At 36.6% G+C, this 22,068-nt stretch overlaps 1 protein-coding gene across 11 annotated transcripts in view; it reads right to left on the reverse strand.

Annotated features, from left to right (window-relative positions):
- Window positions 1-2,412: 2,412 nt before the first annotated feature.
- The window catches only part of ARFIP1 (ADP ribosylation factor interacting protein 1), a 45,705-nt gene continuing 26,049 nt past the window's right edge, over window positions 2,413-22,068 (reverse strand). For 10 of the 11 annotated variants that reach the window (XM_054824302.1, XM_054824300.1, XM_054824301.1 and 7 more), the window contains 4 exons: window positions 19,451-19,672; window positions 15,935-16,092; window positions 12,779-12,953; window positions 2,419-4,039 (listed from right to left, as the gene is read on the reverse strand). In XM_054824302.1, coding sequence (XP_054680277.1) covers window positions 3,884-4,039; window positions 12,779-12,953; window positions 15,935-16,092; window positions 19,451-19,672 — 711 coding nt within the window. In that variant the 3' untranslated portion in view covers window positions 2,419-3,883. Of the gene's footprint in view, window positions 4,040-12,778; window positions 12,954-15,934; window positions 16,093-19,450; window positions 19,673-22,068 lie in introns of all 11 variants that reach the window. The other variant, XM_054824298.1, reaches the window with a different exon arrangement.

Genomic DNA, 22,068 nt, shown 5'->3' on the forward strand with positions numbered 1-22,068 from the left:
TATTGCTCTGCAAGGTTTGTGTGCTGCTTCTCTGCATTTCAGCATAGGGACTCTTGATGAAACAGCAAGATATCACTTTTCCTTTCCACTGCTTCTCTATCAATTTATGCCTCTCTCCAAGGCAGGCACAAGCCATCCTACTTGCTACTCTTACACTACAGGGTAAGGTACTTCCTTAATTCACTTCAAACTATTGCCATGATGACAAAATGTGTAAACACACCCCATCTACCCGGCCACTTGGTTCCCATATAAGACTGACAGAAATGAAGAGACCTCAGTGAAAATAGGTGCAGCGAGGTGAACAAGACGACTGTCACAGATACAGAACTGCGCTTTCTATGTATCACTAGCTTTAACACCACGACACCCAGAAGAACACAAAGATATCTAAGAGCTACTAACAACAACAAGTAACAAGGAGAACAAAGAAATATAAACTAAGGAACAGTCAACTCCTCTGTGGATCTTCTCATCAAAAAAAAAAAAAAAACTTTCGATTTGACACAACTTGGCTGCCAGCAGTTCGATAAGCTTGGGGTGGGGGCAATTGCAAAATATGAAAAGATTAATGACTAATTAAAAAAATCTGTGACTAGTGCAACCTCCACATCAAGCATGCAGCATGGAAAAGACAACCAGACTAAAAAAAACCCCAAACCTAAAGATAATTGCAGATGAGGAATGCTAAATAATTATAATACCTTATTATTCTTGTAACACCACAGTAAGGAACAAGAGCAGATAAGCAGAGAATACAAACTGAACATGCCCCCAGTTCAGTTCAAAACAGAGCTGAGGGGAAGGTTTAGCTTTCCTTTTAGATTACTTTGATCATTTTTTGAAGCAGAGACAGAACAGAGATAAAGTTGCTGGGAAAACCAGTTGACAGAAGATTGAAATCAAGCTGTTACTTTAATGATACTGGTGTTACTGTACTCTACTTGCATAGACCTCTCTTGAAATAGAACTACAGATACATTTTATAAGCAGAAAGGTTCTTTGTAAGGGCTTGACAAAGCATGAAGTATGCCAAAGAGCATTTTTAGAGCAGAAGAGCTGTTTGTAGAATTCATACAAACAAAATAACAGGCACTACAAGTTTCAAGCAAGCCAGGAGTGCAGATAACTTTCATTTCTCAGTGGCCATACTGTAACAGCTCCCTGGGTCTCTGTTTGGTAGAGCAGCCACCACTGCATATCTGAAACGCTATTAACTACTTTAAATTCTTCTTCCTGAGAAACCTCACACAACACTAGACACACTAATATGATAACTTGTAACTGAGATTAAATCTTTCACAGACAAGACTCTACTAGATGGGTATGGCCCCCTCTTCAAACAAAAAAATCCATCTTGACAACTGTCTACCAGATAAATGCCAGCATTACAACCTTAAAATATTTATACAGCTGCTTTGTCAGTCTCAGAAAACCTGACAACCTAATTACTTCCCATTAGAAACTTCAGAAGTGTCTTCCTCATATGATCTCCATAAGCAAAAGTTTTAAATTTGGTTAGATCTAAAGAGCAAACTTTGAATATAAGACTTGAGCTTGAATTATTTCATCAGCACATATATTTGAATGGGGGCAAATAAAGTTAAAGTGCTACAAAAGGCAATCAGTTTAATATCTTGTCGATCAGCTGACCACAGGACCCCCCCTCACTGAGGCTATCAATCAGAACAATTGCTTCAGTGAGCAAAATGAAAGTCCTTCTTCCTCCCCTGGTATTAAATACACAGATTTTAGTGAGTAATCTCTTTTGTCCAACCTTTTCTTCCAGGTGAAGAGACTCTAGCAGTTTTAAGCCATTGCAAAGTTTGAGCCGTTCCTGCATCACGCAATTTCAGATTCAAGTTCTCTCTTACCGTTTCTGACGGCTCAGTTCCTTCTGGGCAGGGACTATCCTCAGGAGATGTGGGAATCTTGAGATAGAAACCAACAGTGCATGTTCCATATGTATCCTTTTCCTATAGTGTTCCGAAGGCTGATATGTCAATTGTAGTCAGTAGGTTTGCATTCTTCATCCCTGCTGTAATGCTGCTATCTGCATTTCCTAGCTCAACTGTACAGTTACACAGTTCATTTTTCTTGCATCATCATACCATACGCATGCCAAGATTCAGAGACAGTGGAAGTCAACAGCTTCATAAGTGTTGTAAATGTAATGAAATTTGCTTTAAAAGCTTAAGACTTACATATACTGAAAGATTTGTTTCACTATGAGTTTACATTCAAGTTGAACTTGCATGCTATTAAATGATCCTGAAATAAAAAAGCATCAGTGTTCCCACCTAGTACTGCTTTACCAGAAATTCTTGGGCAGGGGTGGCAACTCAGAAAAACAGGACCAAGCTTTCACTGTAGAAGCCGGGTTCTACTCTCAACCATCACAAGTCAAAGAAGTTTGACTGCAAACACCTTTAATATGAATACAAAATTCACATAGGATATACATTCTGGGGAACGTAAATGAACTATTACAAGAGATTCTTGACAGAACAAAAACATAAAGAAGGCTCTGTCAGGCCAAGAATTTAATGAGGAATGATTAAAAAGTTCGATTTACAGTTACATTACAATTGTGTTAAGCACTGAAAACTTTAAGTATGTCAGCTGAAAGGCATTTGAACATACAGTACATAAATCATACAATCCACACCGTTGTAAATAACATTTGAAGTATTTCATTTTACTTAATAGAACACAAAGCAACGTAACGTGTGCAAATGAGGACTCCAAGATATTGAATTTAAAATGTCTATGATAAAATTGACACAGAATTTTACATTTAAGGACTACAAGATCAATGGAGAAATTAAAAAGTACCCTCCATGTTACTCCCATTACCACAGTATGCTTTTCAGTTAAATACAAAAACCATACTGGCCCGATTTCCTCTCTCAAAATCATACCTGTCCATGAAGGTTAACTAAAGCTTTAACTTGCTCTAAGTGTACAATGAAACAGCATTTACACAGTCTCCTTCCCCTTGTTGGGAATTGACAAACCATTATGTGAAAGGGTTCTTGGATTATGTACACTGGTGGAAAATATTATTTTATAAAAAGGCACATACCTGTGATTTAAGGCTAGTACGGTATTTCATAGAGAAAGTAAAATTTTAAATGAAATTAGTACATTGCGTGGTTGGCCTCACTCAGCAAACCACTTGGTGCAAAGCAAAAATGTGTGCTTAGAAGCCTCAGACTGACAGTGATTCTTGCTTTAGTGTTTTTCTTTTTTGTTTTTTAAACCTATGATGGAAAGGTACATCTTTATATCTTTTAAAAAGGCATTTGCTGCAACTCCACTAGTTAATGAGCCATCTGCTACTATTGCCTTATATGCAGATATCACATATAAACCTTATATTATTAATCTGCAAAATATTCTTTTAATTCTCCTTTTTAAAAGTCATATGAAAATTACTAAAGATGTTTTCTATATTCATCTATAAAATACCAGATGTTGGTACAAATCATGTAAATCTCCATTTGGAAATATTTTGACCAGTCACCAAAATGACCAGAAATCACAAACATCATTTGTCAGTGCAAATCTATAATAGTTTTCTTTCCTCTCCTGCCCTCCCTCCCTTCCTCCCTCCCTCCCCCATCCCAGTTACAGAAATAACGAACCAACCTTCACATACAAAAGGAGTGCTCTATATTTGAAATGACAGAAATTATGTTTGGTTACCTTAAAGTCACCCACTTTACCAGCAAATTCAGTTTTACAGTATTAGAAAAGGGGGAAAAAAAAAATTAAAGCTGTCTGTGCAAGAATCACTACAACAGTCCTTCAACCCCAACCCTTAATTATTATCAGATTTAAAGATTTTTAGGTTAACATTGGGTCCTCTTCTCTGATCCAGTTACTGTTCTTCAAGCCAGGATGGGGCATCTGCTCCAGGAGTTTTCAATTTGATGTGGAACTGTTTAAGTGTCTGTTCAAGCTGCTTTTGATTCCCAGCAAAGTATGCCGCAATGGCATTGTGGAACAGAACAAGTTGATTGTGCAATACCTTAACCTGCAGGCAAGGGTAGAGAGAGGTTAAGAGGAGGAGGCCGATGCTAACAACATCACAGGTCAGTTATAAAATGACACATAGGTGTATTTGAGAAGCTCAGACTTCATACAGGTTTATTTAGAAAAGTTTAAAAATAGAAATACAAAATGCAAATACAAAATTCTTTAACATTAAAGCAATTTAGAGTTTTCATAAAGTATGCTTAACAGTCAATACCAACTGCATGGATCAAAAACAGTTCACTGAACAGCATAATGTTATCAAATATCAAACACTTGATTACAAGTACTCAATTCCTTGGAATTAGATGCCAAACCTCAGTTTAAGATACCTACCTGCAGGCCTAATGGACTTCCCTGAGACAGTACATGACAAATACAGCATCTAAATATACAGTTCATTTACTTGCCCCGCCTTGCACAGAGCTGTTGTTTTCCAGCTCACGTATACCTAAGTCAAATAAATCAGATGTTCTTTTCCCAGCAATATTTCTTGCCCATCTCCCATAAGAGAGGACTAAAGCATTTGCGCAAAGTAGTCATGAAACACACAGGTCATAGCAATAATCAAAACCTGGGGAGAAGAGCACAAGAGCAGCTAGAGGGTTATCACTGTTTTTCTCTTCCAGTCTAGTCTACGATGACAACCTATAAGCACTGATGAAGTCAAAGTTAAAGAAGTGTTACGTTTTCATCCTAGCGCACCAGTAAAACTGAACTTGTGAATGATGAATGCTGGAAAAGGCATCTGTCTAGCTTCTCCTGCAGCCAAAACATGTCCTTTTTGTTCCTGAAGGTACTCTCAGCCCAGTACAACTTTTGTGTCAGAGGCTGAATCCTTAAGGTGGCCCTGTGCTTGTTTTCAGCCTGCAAGACCTTAAGCCCAATGGCATTTAGCCAACATAGAAGAGAACAGCAAAACAGGGTGGCTGACTGAGCCCAAAGGGAGGATGTGGTAGGCAGCAGGTTGAGCTTTCTCTACTCAATTTTTGGATCACTGCCCCATCTGTCAGCACTATCCACAAGGGAAAGTCTACTGAGATGCTAGGAAGCAAAACTGTCCTTGGGCCAGGTTTGGCCTATGCCTGCCAGTTGTCCATGCCTGTTTTAACAGGTTATTTGGCTAACATGCTTTTCTGAAATGCGTGTGACTCCATACAGAGATACTTTATTGCCTTAATTCAAGAAAGGATCTCAAATTTAAAAAACAACATGTATTAGACATGGTATTAAACTAGAAGTGTGTAACATTTACACTATTACACAGAAATGTTATAATATATTTTAAAAATAAAATACTTTGAGAAAATAGGGCTGACCACGTGCATGCATGCACATACGTGCATATAAAAGTTTCAGCACTAAAAGCTGAAATTTCTTTCATGAGTATACAACAATTTATTTTTTTACTGAATAGTCTCATTTCACAAATTAAGTTTTGGCCATAAACTGATGACTGTACAGACCTTAGTGTCCTAATTAATAATAATCTCTCTTTGGCAACTCAAATTTTGGTTTAAGTTGCTCTGACAATTTGAAAACTGGTATTCCTGTGTTTTCTCCCCTAATATTTCAGGCTAATTTAAACTTAATACATGTGGAATAATAGGCTTTTTGCCTCATTAACAGTGCAAAATGGTAGGTTCTTCCTTCAAAAGGCTCTCCAAAAAGAAGCACTGAAGAGGCACGTATGGTTAGAAAGCAATCTGCAGTGCACATCATATCTTGGGACAATTTTTTTTCACTTACAATCGAAGACTTCAAATACATGAGGTACAGACATTTTAATATTTAGGAGATGTAGAATATAGCTAACTATACTTGTTCAACAAACTTACAGTTCAGCCTTTCAAAGTCACGAAAGATGGCCTCTTTCAGTTTGTGTGGGACTAGAAGTATATAAATACACATATTTTTTTGTATCTATAAAAATCTGCATTTTCATAAAAAAAATATTAAGTCATACAAGTGGAAAATGTCACAACAACATCAAGAGTTTGCTTTTAAAGAGAGCAAAGAATTCAACAAGTACAGTTGTTTTTTTCCTCAAGCAGATTCTTTAATCATTGACATGCAAGGTTTCACACAGTCCAAGCTACTTCTAGCACAATATTAAGATGCTACAACAGTTTTATTCATACTGTTTATAGGAACTCAAATAAAACAATGGTAATTAATCCATTTTCCCAGCCCAAGTTCATCAATTTGTGGCCAAACTTGGTACTTTGTTAGGGTAGCTTTTAACCCAAAGCTTTTGTGAACTGCCCGGAAGTCTTCTGTCAATTTTATAAATTCAGTCAGACCTAGGCTCAGTACCCACACACACACACAGAGACAGGAATCAACAATGTGGAAGCAAAAAAAAGTTTTGGTTTGGTGGGGATTTTTGAACTACCAGAGCTACCTCACTGTACGAGGTTCCATTCCCAAGCCAGAGCTACCTCATTGTGGTGTAAATTTTGTGATCATTATCAAACTGGTTGCAGAGGTTCAAGATATTACAACTTCTGGTCTCCTTCACAAGGAGATTGCTAAGTGAATCCCCACAGTGATAGTGAGATCATCTTATCCATAGCTTCATTCAGATAACTAAGATTAAATTTCTAGGAAAAGACCACTTACTGTCTGACACTGTACAAAGAAGCTCTACTATGAGCTCTACTATGAAGCAGGAGCCAGCTAAGAGAAAAGAGTAAAAGCTGTAACATCTCAAATCACCTGATGTCCACTGCAAAAACACCTGCAATCACAGCTAAGAACTGGATGAGAAGTATTCACTTAAAGCCAGGTTCAACCCTAACCAGTCTTCCCAGGAAAGAATGTCAGCCTTGCCCATTCCCGTATCCAGCCACTGATTCCTACTTCCACAGTACGTTTCACCTTAGCCCTCCGTTGGCAAAACATTCATGCAGTTATGCAGTCAGTTGGATCAGGGAACAGATCTAGATTAAAACTAACCAGACAACAACATATTTGCTTTAACCTGGATCAGCTCCTCAATCTGATTCTCTACACAGCTGCAAAAACACTTCTGCAAACACAACGGAGAGGGCAATGTGGGGGAAGGGGGATAGAGGATGAAGGGACCACTTTTTCTTTTTTTTTTGCAAAGCCTTGAAGTGACTATCAGACTACAGCACTAAAGGCCAACTCTTGAGCACTAAGCTGTAGCACCTATTCCATGAATGAGCATTTGAAGATTTGCCTTTCCATAAAAGAACGCTAATGGTATGCTGCTAAAAATACAGATGCCAGCATATGACTAGCATGCCTGTCAAAAAGCCATCATGTTTTGCAGTTGAACATAATTTAAAATCATTGTTCCTAGTTAATTAGCTACATACACCTGTTTGATCCTAATTACAAGCAGAGTAAGCACTCCATAAGAGACTTGGCAAATTTAAGTCTCAAAACAAAACTGAACTTTGTGGATAAGCATAAAGTGAGCATGCCCTAAACAGAAGACTTAAGTTTCATGTACAGAAGATACTATAAGTTGGATTTGAGTTTTCACATTTCCTCTGGATGCCTGAAACATTTAATTTCTTTTTAAATACGGTCATTTTCCCCCCACCTCCCTCTGAACACCATATTTTCCGTAGCACAGTAAGTACAGATTTCTTTACATCTTCCTCATTCAGACTGTTTCAGCCACCTCAAGAAGCAAAAAGCCTACTCCCATTCTAATCTTTCTGTCAGTTTGTACCTCCTCCTAACTATCATAATCCTTTCCCCAGCTATCTCTATTTGAAGTTATTTGGTCTAAATAGTTATGTCATCTGGGTTTCCATTAGATTGTACATTGCTTTCATTCGTAGAAGCAAGCATTTAAACATCAAACTCCTGAAGTACAACTCACAGAAGTGCATTCAATTCCTTTCTTTACACAGAAAGATTTGACATTTCTCAAGTGCATACATGAATAACAATTTTTCCTTTCTCAAACAGACAATGCCTTTTCAAAGATTTTTTCAGTGGCAGAAATATTTAAGCTAAGAACAGGCCACCATCCTTATTAAAAAAAAAAAAAGAGTAACTACTTGTAAGCTACAGATTTTATTGCAGCAATTCTTATATTCATCACCCAATGCCACAAACTTCTAGAGAACTCTGCCAGCTGGGGATAGCACCAATAAAACTGTGCAGCAATATAAAAAAACCAAAAAACAAAAACCACCACAAAACAAAAACCCCACAAACAGTTTAACTTCAGATCAAATGCTATAATGATAGTGAATCTTGTGTAACTTGGTTTTACTGACAGAAACTTGTAATCCCAGCTTTACCATAATTCAGTTCTCTGAACCTCTGGGGGCCTTTAATTGAAATATTAACACATGAATTGAGGAGAACAGGCACAAAGAGATGCCTTCCCCTAAACGTAGGGCCAGCTAAATTATGGCTGTTCAGTGCCATTTGCAGCACTGCAGACCAACCGGAGCCCACCAGCCAGTTAAACTGTCTTTACAGCTTGAATCACCTCCTCATTTTCCCTGCTCTCCTCATGTGTCATGCTTAACCGAATATGGGACAAAACTTTTGAGTGGGAACATAACTGAGTGCATCTAGTGGAGGTACATTTACAAAAGAACATCTAGGATTCTGTTTTGATATTAATTTGTCAGGCAAAAAGTACCATTTTTTTAAAATGTTTAATATTAGTCAGACTGTAAAAACATATTTATTGGGAGATAATAATGAACTGATTTATCTAATCTAAAAATTAACCCCTAAATTGCTTAATTGTTTTGCTATGGCAAGGTTTCATTACACAACTCTGTTTTCAACACAGAAGTGATAACAACTAAGCTTGAGACTACACTGTACTACATCCTTTATCAAGATATAGAAGACTTGAAGCCCAAAGGTTTACAATCAACAATAGAAAAATTACATGGCTACCATACCACTTTCTTACCTAAAAAGGCTTCTCTAATTAGACAAAGAACAAATATTAATTCACATCTGGATTGAGTACCATGACAATATGTATTAGTAAAGTTGATGATTAGAGATTTGCATGTTCTAGTATATCGTAACGAGTCTGGCAAGGCCATGCCTTGATATAGCTGCTCAAATACTAACCCTCATTTGCCTTATATGCAATAAGTCTGCAACAACACAGGCTTTGTAAAACAGGCGACAAAAGGGCCCTTTGGGAGAGACTGAGTAAAATTGGTGTTTTGTCTGTCTGATCTTCCTTTATTCTGATCTCCCATTCTATTAAATGGGCACCAACTTGGTCCTGGGGATAGACACAGGGAATTGCAAGTTCCTATTACTAGGTATGTAGTATCAATATAACCAGTATAATCCCCTCCCTGGGACTACTGTAACAGCTTAACAATATCAAAATCGCCCTTCCACTTGGGAATTCAACATCATACATGGTCTTCAATTTAAGCCATCTCCTAAACAGTGCACTACTACTGAAGCAGCTGTGTTACATACACTTATACAGCTGTACCTATTGTGCTCTTCCTCCTTCCTTTCTTCTCCTTCATGTTAGGCACAGCTGTATTTATAGATGTTTAAGGTGTGATGGATCATAGCAATTGTCATCACATACCTTTGCAAAAAGTAGAACATCTGAGATTATTAAATCTAACTGAAATCAAAATCTAGTTCCTATACTTACTGATCCTATCCTTATTGAGTTAATAATCCTTTAAAATATAAAAAGTAATTGAGGTAAGAGCAGTTGCACACACTTTGTCTGCGGCTAAATTAAAAGCCATGTTTATAATGGTTATATAGTTGTCCGGCAAATCAATTGTGCATTCCAATTTCTTAATACTAGCTGCAGGACAAGTATGAGGTCTAACAGGAGCTCCCCTAACATTAACCAAAAAATGGTTGGCAGGAAAAAAGGGAATAAAGATGTCAGATTGATAAGAACATAATCTCTCAGATAATCACTGCCTCCCGCTCCACCCCAGGAAGCATTCGGGTCAACAGAAGAACAAAAACTATCAGACAGATGCAAGTTGGAAAAGAGTGCTCCTGAAATGAAAGTTTAGGATTAAGATTACATATAGTTTACTATGGAGAATCCTATGCAATAAATAAAAAACATCAAAGTAAAGCTTACCTGAGTAAAGCTCTCAGTAGATAATTATATTGAAGCCAATATTTGACTGTAAAGGAAGTCCTTTCTATGGCTTATTTGGGAACAAAATTACATACACCCTTTAATAAATATTTTGACATCTCTACTGTCAAAACTGAGAAATGTCAACCAGTGATAAAAAAAGCTTAAGCATGTGAAAGTCCCCTTGTATTAATCTAAAAGAAAAGGCAGGAAGGAAAAACCAATTTCTTTCAGAAACAAAATTTGTAGGCTGTGACTGGTAACAGGATACTTGATCTAATTCAAGACTGTTACTAGGAAGACAATTTCATTAGTGTTCCCTAAATTATCTAATTTAGTTTTTTTAAAAAATATGGAAACTTTTTTGTACAAGATGGAAATAAAATGCTTTCACTCTGAAGCTTTCCTATCTGCATAAACATAAATTGATCAGTTTGCTATATAGTTAGCGCAAGTCAAGAAGAAGTAGGCTAAGTGCTATTTTCAACCAATTTGAATTTAAGCATCAGAATTCCTGTACAGATATGTGCTGGAAGGATCAAACTATTTCAACAGAAGTACATCATATGAGTAACAAACAACTTACTAGAAGATGGAAATAAATAAGAAAGACACCTTCAGTATACCCATTTTCAACCTAGCATAGTTTTAAAGCAACTCAGTTCTTATGAGCATTTTCTAATTTAAATGTAAGTATCAGCATTCGGATTAGACTTCAGCTTGTTCAGGAAAATTAATTTCAATATGGATTTTTTTTCATTTGAAAGTTAATGGGCTACAAGTTCAGCAAGAACAACAAATGAAAGTCAGGGCAACACCAGTTTTTAATCATCAGATGATCTGCTTCATCAACTCTTAGCATGCTAAATGACTAAGTGATTCCAGAACCCTGTTCCTAATGCAAATGCCTGTATGAAGTAACAGTGCTCAGGAGCTACATTTTTAGCATATATTGTTTTGGAAACCAAAAGGTTTGTTGATTTTCTCCACTTTTTTCCTTCTCATCTGTTGATGGTTCATGTTTCTTGGCTGTCTTCCATCTCTATTCTAAGTAGCTGATGCAATTGTGTATATGGTAATATATTCAAGAATTCAGAATAATAATCAGTTTTAATTGGTTTAGCTTGTCCCCAGGATCTTCCCTTAAAGTTTCCTCCTGTTTTGCTGTTGTCATTTGGGGCCACTCCTGTGTTCTCTGACAGGCAGTTATTACCTACATTCAGATCTTTCAAATATATGAATTAAGCCATAATGAAAATGTTGGTCCACTGCTAGACAGGGACAAACTGATGAACTACTATCTTTTACATAAGTTTTGATCATATTTTCCTCCCTCTGAAGACATAGGAAATATAGTCACAGATTATTATAACTATTTACTGTGAGTATGAACAAAAATCAGATCTTGGAAGACCATTATTTTTCCATCCAATTAGAAACAATTTAGAAGGACTTGTTTTTCAAAGAACACACAGTTTTATAAGTGTGTTCTGTAGGGCAATTCTGGTTTTGCCTGGTAGACAGAATAAGACGGGTTAAGAATCCCATCATTAAGAGGGTATAGATTAAATGGTATGGTTGGAATCAACACATATGGGAAAAAACCTTCAAACCAACAGTTCAAGAGCCCTGTTTAGAATTAAGAAACTATAAGGGCATTAATTATAGGACGGTTTATTTCGCAGTTCAAGTTACTAATTTAAAGAAAGCTTAATTTTGAAGAAGCGTCTTCACAGTTCTCTCACTTTCTTTGTGCGTATCCTCCATGACAGTGTTGTCAAACAGAAATATTACTTTGAATCTTAAATAAGTATTTATATGACTCATTTAACCATTAAATGTGATAAACTGGTGTCCTGGTTTTGGCTGGGATAGAGTCAATCTTCTTCCTAGGAGCTGGTATATTGCCGTGTTTTAGACTTAAGATGAGAATAACGTTGATAACACACTGATGATTTTAGTTGTTGCCAAGCAGTCAAGGACTTTTCAACTTCTCACACTGGCCTGCCAACGAGAAGGTGGGGGGTGCCCAAGAAGCTGGGAGGGGACGCAGCTAGGATTAGCCTTGACCACAAGTGGCCAAAGGGATATTCCATACCATATGATGTCATGCTCAGTATAACTGGAGGGGTAGCCAGGAGGCAGTGTGGCTCAGGAACTAGCTGAGCATTGGCTTTGAGTGGTGAGCAATTGTGCTGTACATCACTTGTTTTATATATTTTTATCATTATCATTATTCTCCTCATTTTCTGCCCTATTAAACTGTCTTTATCTTAACCCATGAGGTTTACCTTTTTCAAGTGAGTGAATGGCTGTGTGGTTGTTTTAGCTGCCTACCGGGTTAAACCATGACAACTGGAAAAGTAATGCTTTTCCAAACTTGAACCCTCCCACATCAACAAGAAATTTCCTGCCATAATGTTTGTCATTTGTAGCTGCAGCAGCTTGATTAGGGAATTTTAGGTTGCCTGGTCTAAAAATCTATCCTCCAGTGATACAGCAAGGACTCGGAAAATTCAGCTTATTTTCTTTGCTCGCTCTACTTTTAAATTAAGATACATTTTAAGAGCTAACAACTGAAGTATTTCTAGCAAAGCAGAAACTTACAGGACAAAACTCCTAAACATAAGATCAGAAGTTATAGCTTACCTTATTTTCTTCCAAAAATTTCAATTTGATAGATACATCATTACGCATTTTGTCATATTTCTCTTTATGCACTTGAAACAGTTGTTGTGACTGCTCAATCTTTGGCAGAGTATTTGCATCACGAGGGCCAAGATTCAGCTCTTCTAGGTCTGTTCGATAGGCATCATATTCAATCCTGAGAAGAAAGAGGAGGAGGAAAAAAAAAAAATCTAAAGGCAAAGTGTCTTAAAACAGACATCACATATGGGCCAAGTACAATAGAAGATAACAAAACAGTCAAGTATGGAAAAAATAAAAAACCTGGGCAAGTTTTTTTTTACCCCCTCCTCCTATTCATCGAGAGAAAACACCCTTAAGTTCACTGTATAAAGCTGCCGCCTCAACAAGTACCCTCCCTCTTCTGTTCCTGTCTCAGCCACATACTCCCAACCTTCTGTCTTGTGCTGGCTTCAGTGGTCAGAAACTTTCCTGGGACATCTCAGCTTATTAACCTAAATAAAGCTAGTCTTTTCTTTTCCCCCCCCTCCCCAGATAATTTTTTCTGCTGTTGAATCAGTTGAGCGAAGAGTTTGCATTGAGAACAGCAGAAGCACCAAGAGCAGGACATCCCCTTTAAGCAGAAGTTTGAGCAACAGCTTACTTCTACCAAACTCTGTCCCCAGGCTTTTTCAGCATGCTCTAGGCTTCTCTGTATGCATTAATTGGAACAGTTTTATAGCTCTTCCACAAATAGCTTTGCAAGAACTTGTCTGCCTTATGGATAAGCAGGCTGCAAAAAGATGATGCATTATTTATACTATACTGAGGGCCTATCTTATTTTCCTAGGGAAGTCAGACTCTCTGAATCAATACCACCACTGAAGAAGATAAGGGCAGAGAAACACAGAAGGTTAAGACTCACAGCCAGGTAAGTATTTAAGCTAACTATGCACCAAAGGTATATAGTCCACTTCTAGATAAATCAGATGAAAAGTATTTTCTAATTTACTCTTGTTCTCTCCAAATTAGCTATCCTGGATACTGCTAGCAAAACCAGAATTGATGTTATGGTACAAGCTCTTGGCTGCAGATACCTGATGACATTTTAATTGAACCAACTAGTCTTCATATACCACTATTTATTAAAAAACGTTATAAGACTCCTTGATATCCTTCCATATTAGACTGTATCATTTTATTATATGAATAGAGATTGAACCAGTCAGACCTTCTTTCCCATTTTAATGGGAAAAAAAAATCAAGATGTCTTAAAAGCATTTTTTAAAACAGAAGTTTAAATATTCAGTTTTGTCTTCAAAAACATTAAGTATTTTTTTTTCCAAGAAAGTTTAAGTTAAGCTTTCTATTCATCAGCATATAACATTAATAAGTGGCAAAAGCACCTATGGAATGTTAGTAGTTTAAAGATTGTACCACTAAATTAATCTTCTGCTTTCCAGTGTTACATACAAGCCTACCAAAGAACTGAATGCTTGCCAGATAAACTATTTTTATATTTTAAAACATTATTGTAAATGGATGAGACAAGTGTACTAACAGCCTCTAACTTTTTTCTTCCTCCTCTTATGTAACATTTGCTCCTTTGTTCACATCCATCTAGCATTTGATGAGGTAAAGCAACAGACAATAGCCAGAAATCACTCCAGGCTCATGGGCAGCCCAGTCCAAAGCCTCACTCTTCCCTCCATGTTTCTTTGTAGCTTTCAAATAATGGAACCTAGCATATCAGCATGCAATAGATGCCAATTTTAATGGAACAAACCAACCTATTTCTGGCTTTTCAAATATGCTTTCTCACAGACATTCCTAAAACTAGAAACAAATCAGGATTAAGAACTGGTTATACAAAATAACTTTTCATTTGGTATAACTGCTCCAAAATAAAATACAGCATTTTCAGAGGTAAAAGGAGGAATATTCACAGGGCTTTTCCCGATTCTCATTGCCACTATGATTCAGGCTTTATTTAAAGAGTTTATGATTTAATTCCAACCAAGGAAACAAACCAATAGAGAGTTGTTAGAAGAGGGAAACAGACGAATGCTAAAGTGCAAGGGGGACAGGGAAGAAGAGGCACAGAAATGTGACCTATTTTCACATTGCAAAATGATGGACAGGCTATGGAAGTGAAGAACCTTTGTAATTTGCTTTATTGAAATGGCAACATACTTGATTTCCTTAATGAACAGAAAGGTAAAGTAATGAAAGTATTTCAGGAGGAAAGAACTATATATTGAAAATGACTGGCAAGAACAATTGTAGCAGATGTATTTTTAATAAATTTTGAAGGGAACATTGGAAAATGTGTGAACTGATTTTTTTTTTAAATAATGTCAAAAATAAAGCAATATATTATATTCATATTAATTCTGTTTTTCATGCCTTTCGAAAGTTTACCCAAATATCAAAACAATAACTTACTATTTTGCTTAAAAGTAACAGAACAATTAAAAAAGGGAGGGGAAGAACTTCAAAACTCAAGCAGTTTGCAATTTTTGGCCTAAAAAAATACAGTCACAAAAAATTATATGCCTAAACTACATCCTTTGGCAAATTAAAAGAAATGCACTTTATCCTATTAAATGAAAGAAAATCAGAATGGAACCAAGCATCAGAAAGGACCACAAGTCTAAACCCTGGCAGAAGAAGAGAACCTGGCTTTAGAGTACTATGCCACATGCAAAAGTAACCTCCAGGGCAGGAAACCCATTATCTACTGCTAGATATTATTCACTCACTAAAATTTCTTCTCTATTTCCCCCTTTCCGACCAAGCCTGCAACTTCTGCATAAAAACCGAAGTGCAAATTGCATCAACAGAAGCACAAGATCAAATTTTTTCAGTCAAAGAGACTATTTTACCTATTACAATGTAGCTGGATAAAAGAGTTAATCTTGCACTGCACACTGCTTAGAAAGTCACCTTAATCTAGCACGCAGGAAAAAATAGCTATAATTACTCCTACAGCTAACAAGTAAAATTAAGACTACAACAGAACATTTACAAAACTTTTGAAGTAATCCTAACAATATGAGAGTTGTGTTATAAAGTTTTTACTTGACAGGTTAGTCACTCCAATACAAGGACTAAGCTGATATAAAGTCTGGTTCCTAAAGATTAGTTTATAATGAAAGCATCTAGACATAGAATAGCTACCTGGCACTTTCATACTGTTTCACAGTCAATAATGTATCCTCAATTGTTTTATTCACCAATGTATTCACACTGGCAATAAAAAAGTTAATAGCCCCAAGAAGAGTTTCTCCATTTTTAGCTAGAAGTTTCTGCGTATCTGCATTGTAGCCAAACTCCTCCTATAAATAAAAAGCAGAGAAAACAAAACTGTAGATCATTTAAAATCATAACATTCATCAGCAACTATATAAAAAATACAAACATACAGATGTGGAAGTTCTGTCACTTCTGTTTGGGTATGGTTATAATTAAACAGACATCATTTCAATACAACATTCAGTTCACAGTTTTTATGAAGTCTCTCTAACATCAGTAAACCATGATTTACAATCCTGTTACCACGTGTGACATTAAATCCTATTTTATAATGTGATTTTTCTGCACTCAGAAGTCTTGAATGTTACTTAAAAGTAAGTGCTAATGTAATCTTTACATTGTCATTCAGCAGGGTTTTAATCCAGCATCTCTCGTGTGGTTGTCTGGGTAATGCTTTAATACCAACAGAGACACCACTACATTAAATACAGTAATATAACTAAATTCACAAGGGCACAAAGCATTAATTAGCTATTAAGTTTTATTCTTACATTCTGCAAAAGAGCACTGCAAAAAACTCAACATCTATCACAGTTTAATAGGCTGTAAATAATTGAAGAGCAGAGCATTATAATGGATAGCAAATAAAAATGGTAATGTAGCTAAGCCATAAATTTTAAAGGAACAAGGGTGAAAATATTTCCAAGGCATTTCAGTCACATTTGGGTATATGTTTGTTCATGTCTTTGTTAACAGCAGTGTAAGCCCTGACCAAGGCTGCAAAGATTTTCCTAATGCATGGATGCCAAACGAGTCCAATTATTATGTTTATGTCATCCATATGGCATCTTCATATTCTGCAGATGGGAGTTCTCACAAGAGTGTACAATCTCTGTAAGGGCTGTAAAACACACTAGGTTCATATTTGGAACTTTGTCTTGTTAGGCTTGCACACTGCCAACAACTGACTCAGAAGTGCTGTATTCTCCCAGTTTCCTTTCAACTGTCTAGAACATGAACACCAAAGCCAAATGATATTTCATGTTAACATTAATGACTTCATGAGTGTAAGGGAGGAATCCTCTAGAAAAGGAGGTGCAGAGGAACTGAGCAATTTGAAGGAGAAGAAAAAAAGGAAGAGAACTTGAGGAAAGTTTTCATGAGCTAAGCTCTCTGAACACGCTAAAGGTCCATCGCCTTTGCTTTGCGCAGCTGCTTGTGTGGCAAAAGCAGTCAGCCAAATCACTACAGATCTTGCTGAAATCAAAAAATAAAGTCTTTCAGCTGGTTTTGCTCTAACATCGCCAGCTACATGGCAACACAAGCACTAGCACTGGGAAGCAACAGGAGCACGCAGGCAGAGACAACAGCAGTGTTCAGTCCCATCTCTTTTCCCTCCTACAGGCAAGACTGCACTTAGTCTTCCAGCTGGTCCTCTGATCCAGATCACTGCAGATCCAAAGGAGGAACACTACCAACTCAAAGGAGGGAGGTAAGAAGGATGGGACCACAGTGGCCTGCAGTACTGAGAAACATGCTAGCCACCAAAACTGTCCTTGTACTGGTTCATACAGTTTCATTTAAAAGCTTTGAGTTTCATCCATGACCTCTGAGCACACCTCTCATGAAAGAGACAGGAAATCCTTTCTGTATCAAGAGTTCACAGTTCATACTCTATGCATAGGTCAATTAAAATTGGAATTCATCTATCTATATAATTAGAGGCACATGAGCCTGGAACCAGGAGTTATCTTCGTATCCAAAAGAGAAACAGCAAAACAGTCACATTAAGTAGTATCTCTGCAGATACCACATTAAGATCTAATTTTGTTAGCATGTTTAAAATATAACCTTAAGAAGTGGTATTGGTTTGGGTTTGTTTTTTTTTTTTAAACTTATATACTGTTATCATTTTCAACATTAAAGATTAACTGTTCAGAAATGTTACTTTTAGCCTTGCACAAGTTTTAGAGGCAACAATGCTATCCAAACATCCAAGAACAGGCCAGGCTACAGATAGTAATACAGTATAAATTAAACAAAGGGGAAACACAAAGAGGAAAGAGACAAACATCAGGCAAGTCTCCAAGAGGCAAAGGTTAGATAACTTTTATTACAGCAGCAGAAACCTTTATTTGATTTTCATCAACAGCCCCATTCAATAATCTACACAAGAGATGAATGACTGAAGCAAATTCCAAGACCAGTACAAGATGCTGAAAGAACCTGGAGGAACAGTATTCCCATTGGAAGTTACAAGCTATTCATGGAAAAAAACCCACACCATTCATTAAACAAGAGCACGATGCCAGATTTAATCCAAGTTTCAGAAGAAATACCCACTAAGTTCCGCCACAAACTAGATGCCCATATTTATGTAAAGAGTAAACTGATTATGGAAAACTTCTTTTAGCAGATTATTTAATTTCTTAGCTGCTAGAAGTGCTCTACTTTCACAGATTTTCATCTGTCAGACTAATGTACTCTAGTGCGGGAGTCTCAAATTTTTTCAGCTAGCCATCAGTTAAGGTTCCTCTGTGCAAGCATGAACTCCACCTCCTCCCCTAAGACTTGATGGGAATAGACAATCACGAAAAAGGAAGACTAAAAAGACAGTTTAAGTTTAATTATCACAAAGGTAACTGGGGCTGTTTCAGCAGCTATGTTTTAGAGAATCATGAAGTTCCTTAGTGCTAGTTTTCCAAAGGATCAGTAGCAGTATCAAATTGCTTTAACTTTGGAAATACAGAACAATCAATGTAGAAGCAAGCCAGCTACTATGTTTTGTACACAACATCTACCCACTCTCTCTTTACAGCAGACAGTTTTACTTTTAGTAACAAAAAGTGCCAGTGTTACAGAAACTTCTAAACCAAGGAAACTTAACAGCCCAAATGCAGTTATCTAAAGATTGCCTCTCTTGCTCAGAAACTCCGAACAATGTAAGAATACAGATTAGTCCTATTAGGAAAACTCTGATAAAAAAGGACTTTGAGATGAAAGCTCAATGCTTGAATATACCACAAAAAATAATTTACTCAAATTCAACGTGCACAAGAGTAGTCACATGCCCTATTCCACTTACTCCCAGGCATATTCCCCAAAGACATCCTGTAATTGACATGAGGTAACACTCTAGAGTAGTTTGATGACATTTCATTAGAAGCAAAAGGAATAGTAAAATGCATTTTCTATATAAAGGAAAGTTGTCAGTTCCTGGGTCGAATCATCAACTAAAGGTAAACATTTAAGAAACAATAAAGAACCATAAGAAATTATCAAAATTACTGTAGTTTTAAGTGAGTTACACAAAGAGCATGTAATATATTGTTAACTACAATGTTTAGAAAAATATCTGCTAACTATTATATACCCTGCATGAGTCAATTAGGCTTATCTTCATCTCTGCCATTTTATTTTTTAACACTATAAAAGTCTTACATGAAGTTCCAATGATTTCAAACTCAGGTCAGCAAATGCATCTCCAAGTTGCCTTTGGGTATGTACCATCTGGAAGAGTTGTGTGGACAGCGTCTGTGCCAGTTTCAAGATATTTTCATATTTTTTTTTGTTATCTCTCAATATATCTATTTGAGCTTCTAGTTCCAGATCTACTGTTCTTGAGCCACGACCCAATTTTTCAGAGATGATCTGACGTGTACACTGGGGAAAAAAAAATTTAAATTATAAAGAATCAAGTATATTCAAGACATCACAGCATACACCCATTTTCAGCTTCAAGGGACATATAATTACACACAATTCTTTCACAATCACCCCTCCCAATATAAGTTTGCACAACAAACTGAAAAAACAACACACTCTTTAGAAGTTTATCAGGACTCAGCAAGAACAGTTGGACAAGTCTCAACTCCTACTAAGATGAATATTCAAGTTAGCAAATCAAGAGCATAACTAATTGTTTCTCAAGTAAAAGAACACTTATCTCTTTTTAGGTTTGGTGAATCTCATTAAAATAAGCAATTTAGCCCACTGCATTAAAGTCAGTTAATGGGAGTATTACTAGTTCTGCATAAAAATATCTAGTTAGTGATCTTTTGGACTTTGTCTACCAACCATCCAATGTTATGTTTTCAAAAAGTGTTATTTTGGGTTGCTTTGAGATTTTTGTTTGTTTGTTTGTTGGTTGTGGGGGGTTTTTTTTGAGGGGGGAGGTAAGGAGGTGGTAGTTTTCGGCATGTTTTTTAAAGTCGACTGGGAACTCCTACTGAGAAATATATAAAACTATTAAAGTGGATTTCTCATTATTTACACATCTATAAAATGGAGCTGACTGTCTCAGAAAGACATACCATTTCTTTTCTGTCACAAGTCAAATTCGTAACAGATTTGCAGTTCATTAACACAGTGAGCAGAAAACGTGCTCTCACAAGGCTGTAGACACTTTCACCCAGCCAACGGCTGTGACAGCTGAAGCTGCTACCACATTCTGCTTATCTGTGACACCTCCTCTGCCAGAGATTCAAGCCCAACTTGGCAGTGAGCCTCTCAAGATGCACATTTGGGTTTCCCTTGACTGAGACACAGAAGAAGCCATTTGCAAAGCAGATGTGTAGCAAAGCCATACAATTTCTCTGTGGAAAGCAGGAATTATTTACTGTTACAGTAAGTTCCTTGAAGTTAATCTGTGGCCCCAAGAGGTGAAGAGATAACCAAGTTATATGTAAGAAGAATTACTGTGAGAAACAGAATTACAAGGAAACGAAGTTAGTAGTCAAGGCCACAACTACTCTGAAGGGACTTCACTCAAGTGCAAAGCTGCTATTTTGTTAGGTGAAATAATGCCCAAGCCTATCTCATATCACATTACATCACTGGATTACCCAGACTTTCGAGATTCAAGGACTTCAGTTTAATCCAGTCTTTAATTATGTCCAAAGGAGATACACATTTAACCTGCTAGAACTTTTACGTCCTTTCTAAATTTAATAGACAAACACAGGAAAGACTCAAGAATGATCAAGCAGAACAAGTTGGTCATAACTCATAAGCTTTATATCGGAAGGTACAGCCTATTTCGGCTACTTCATTAGATTCAACCAATTAACAAGAAAGAGCACAGCTAATCTAGGAGACATCTGTCAGCTAAGAATCAGAAATTTGAGAGAGCATAACAAATCATATCAACATAGAATACAACTTTACTACCGAAGTCTGCAACAGAAATTGCAAAATACAGCTTAGCAATAAGTGTGGTCAGAGCAAAAAATAAGCATTTCACTAGGAACTATGGAATCGATGGACAAATTTTGGTTATTTTCCAAAAAACCTGAGACACAAACACATACCTATGGAAATGCAAGAAAACAGTCTGAATCAAGGAAGGCAAATTTTTTGGAAGCAAGAATAAATTACAAAGGAAGAAATTATTTTCAGCCAAGGAGTATTTGCTTCAGAAGTTACAGCAAAACACCTACAAAACCCAACAGTGACAAGTGAAAAAAAACCTAGCAATTTGAAAGACTTACACCGCATACTTTGCTAAACTGAGATGTAGCTAAAGATAAAATTGAACACAGATGGAACAAGAATTGAGAAAGATACACCTATCTATTTTGATTCACTGTCGTTCTAAGCAGACTAGTACAGATATACAAGTTGCTGTATATTCTTATTAGCAAACAGAGAAAATTCCACACATTAATTCCACTTTGTTTTGCTCTAAAATAGTATCTATGAAGAACACTGTCCTGAATAAGACCACGCTCCTCAAAGTCATCACACAAGGCAAAGTTTAAGAAAAATAACTCTCAGAGAAAAAACCCACCAAAAATACATTTGAGAGAAATATATTTTAAATTGCATATGTTAAAAGATGAACAGAGACCTTACTGGACACGTCTTGGAAATAAAAGTTCCATTAGCAGCACAGTATTAAAGAGAGGCTTGTAAACCACGTATATTGAGCTTTTTCCTCAAAGATTAAAAAGTTGTATGAAAACCAGAAAGATAAGCTTTTTATCAGAATTGCTGAAAGTCAAGAAGAGTCACAACTTTCTTGTGCCTATGCCTTCTCGCTAAACTGAAAACACCTTTCT

The sequence above is a fragment of the Grus americana genome, chromosome 4 (genome assembly GCF_028858705.1).
Source record: "Grus americana isolate bGruAme1 chromosome 4, bGruAme1.mat, whole genome shotgun sequence".
Lineage (NCBI taxonomy): Eukaryota > Metazoa > Chordata > Aves > Gruiformes > Gruidae > Grus > Grus americana.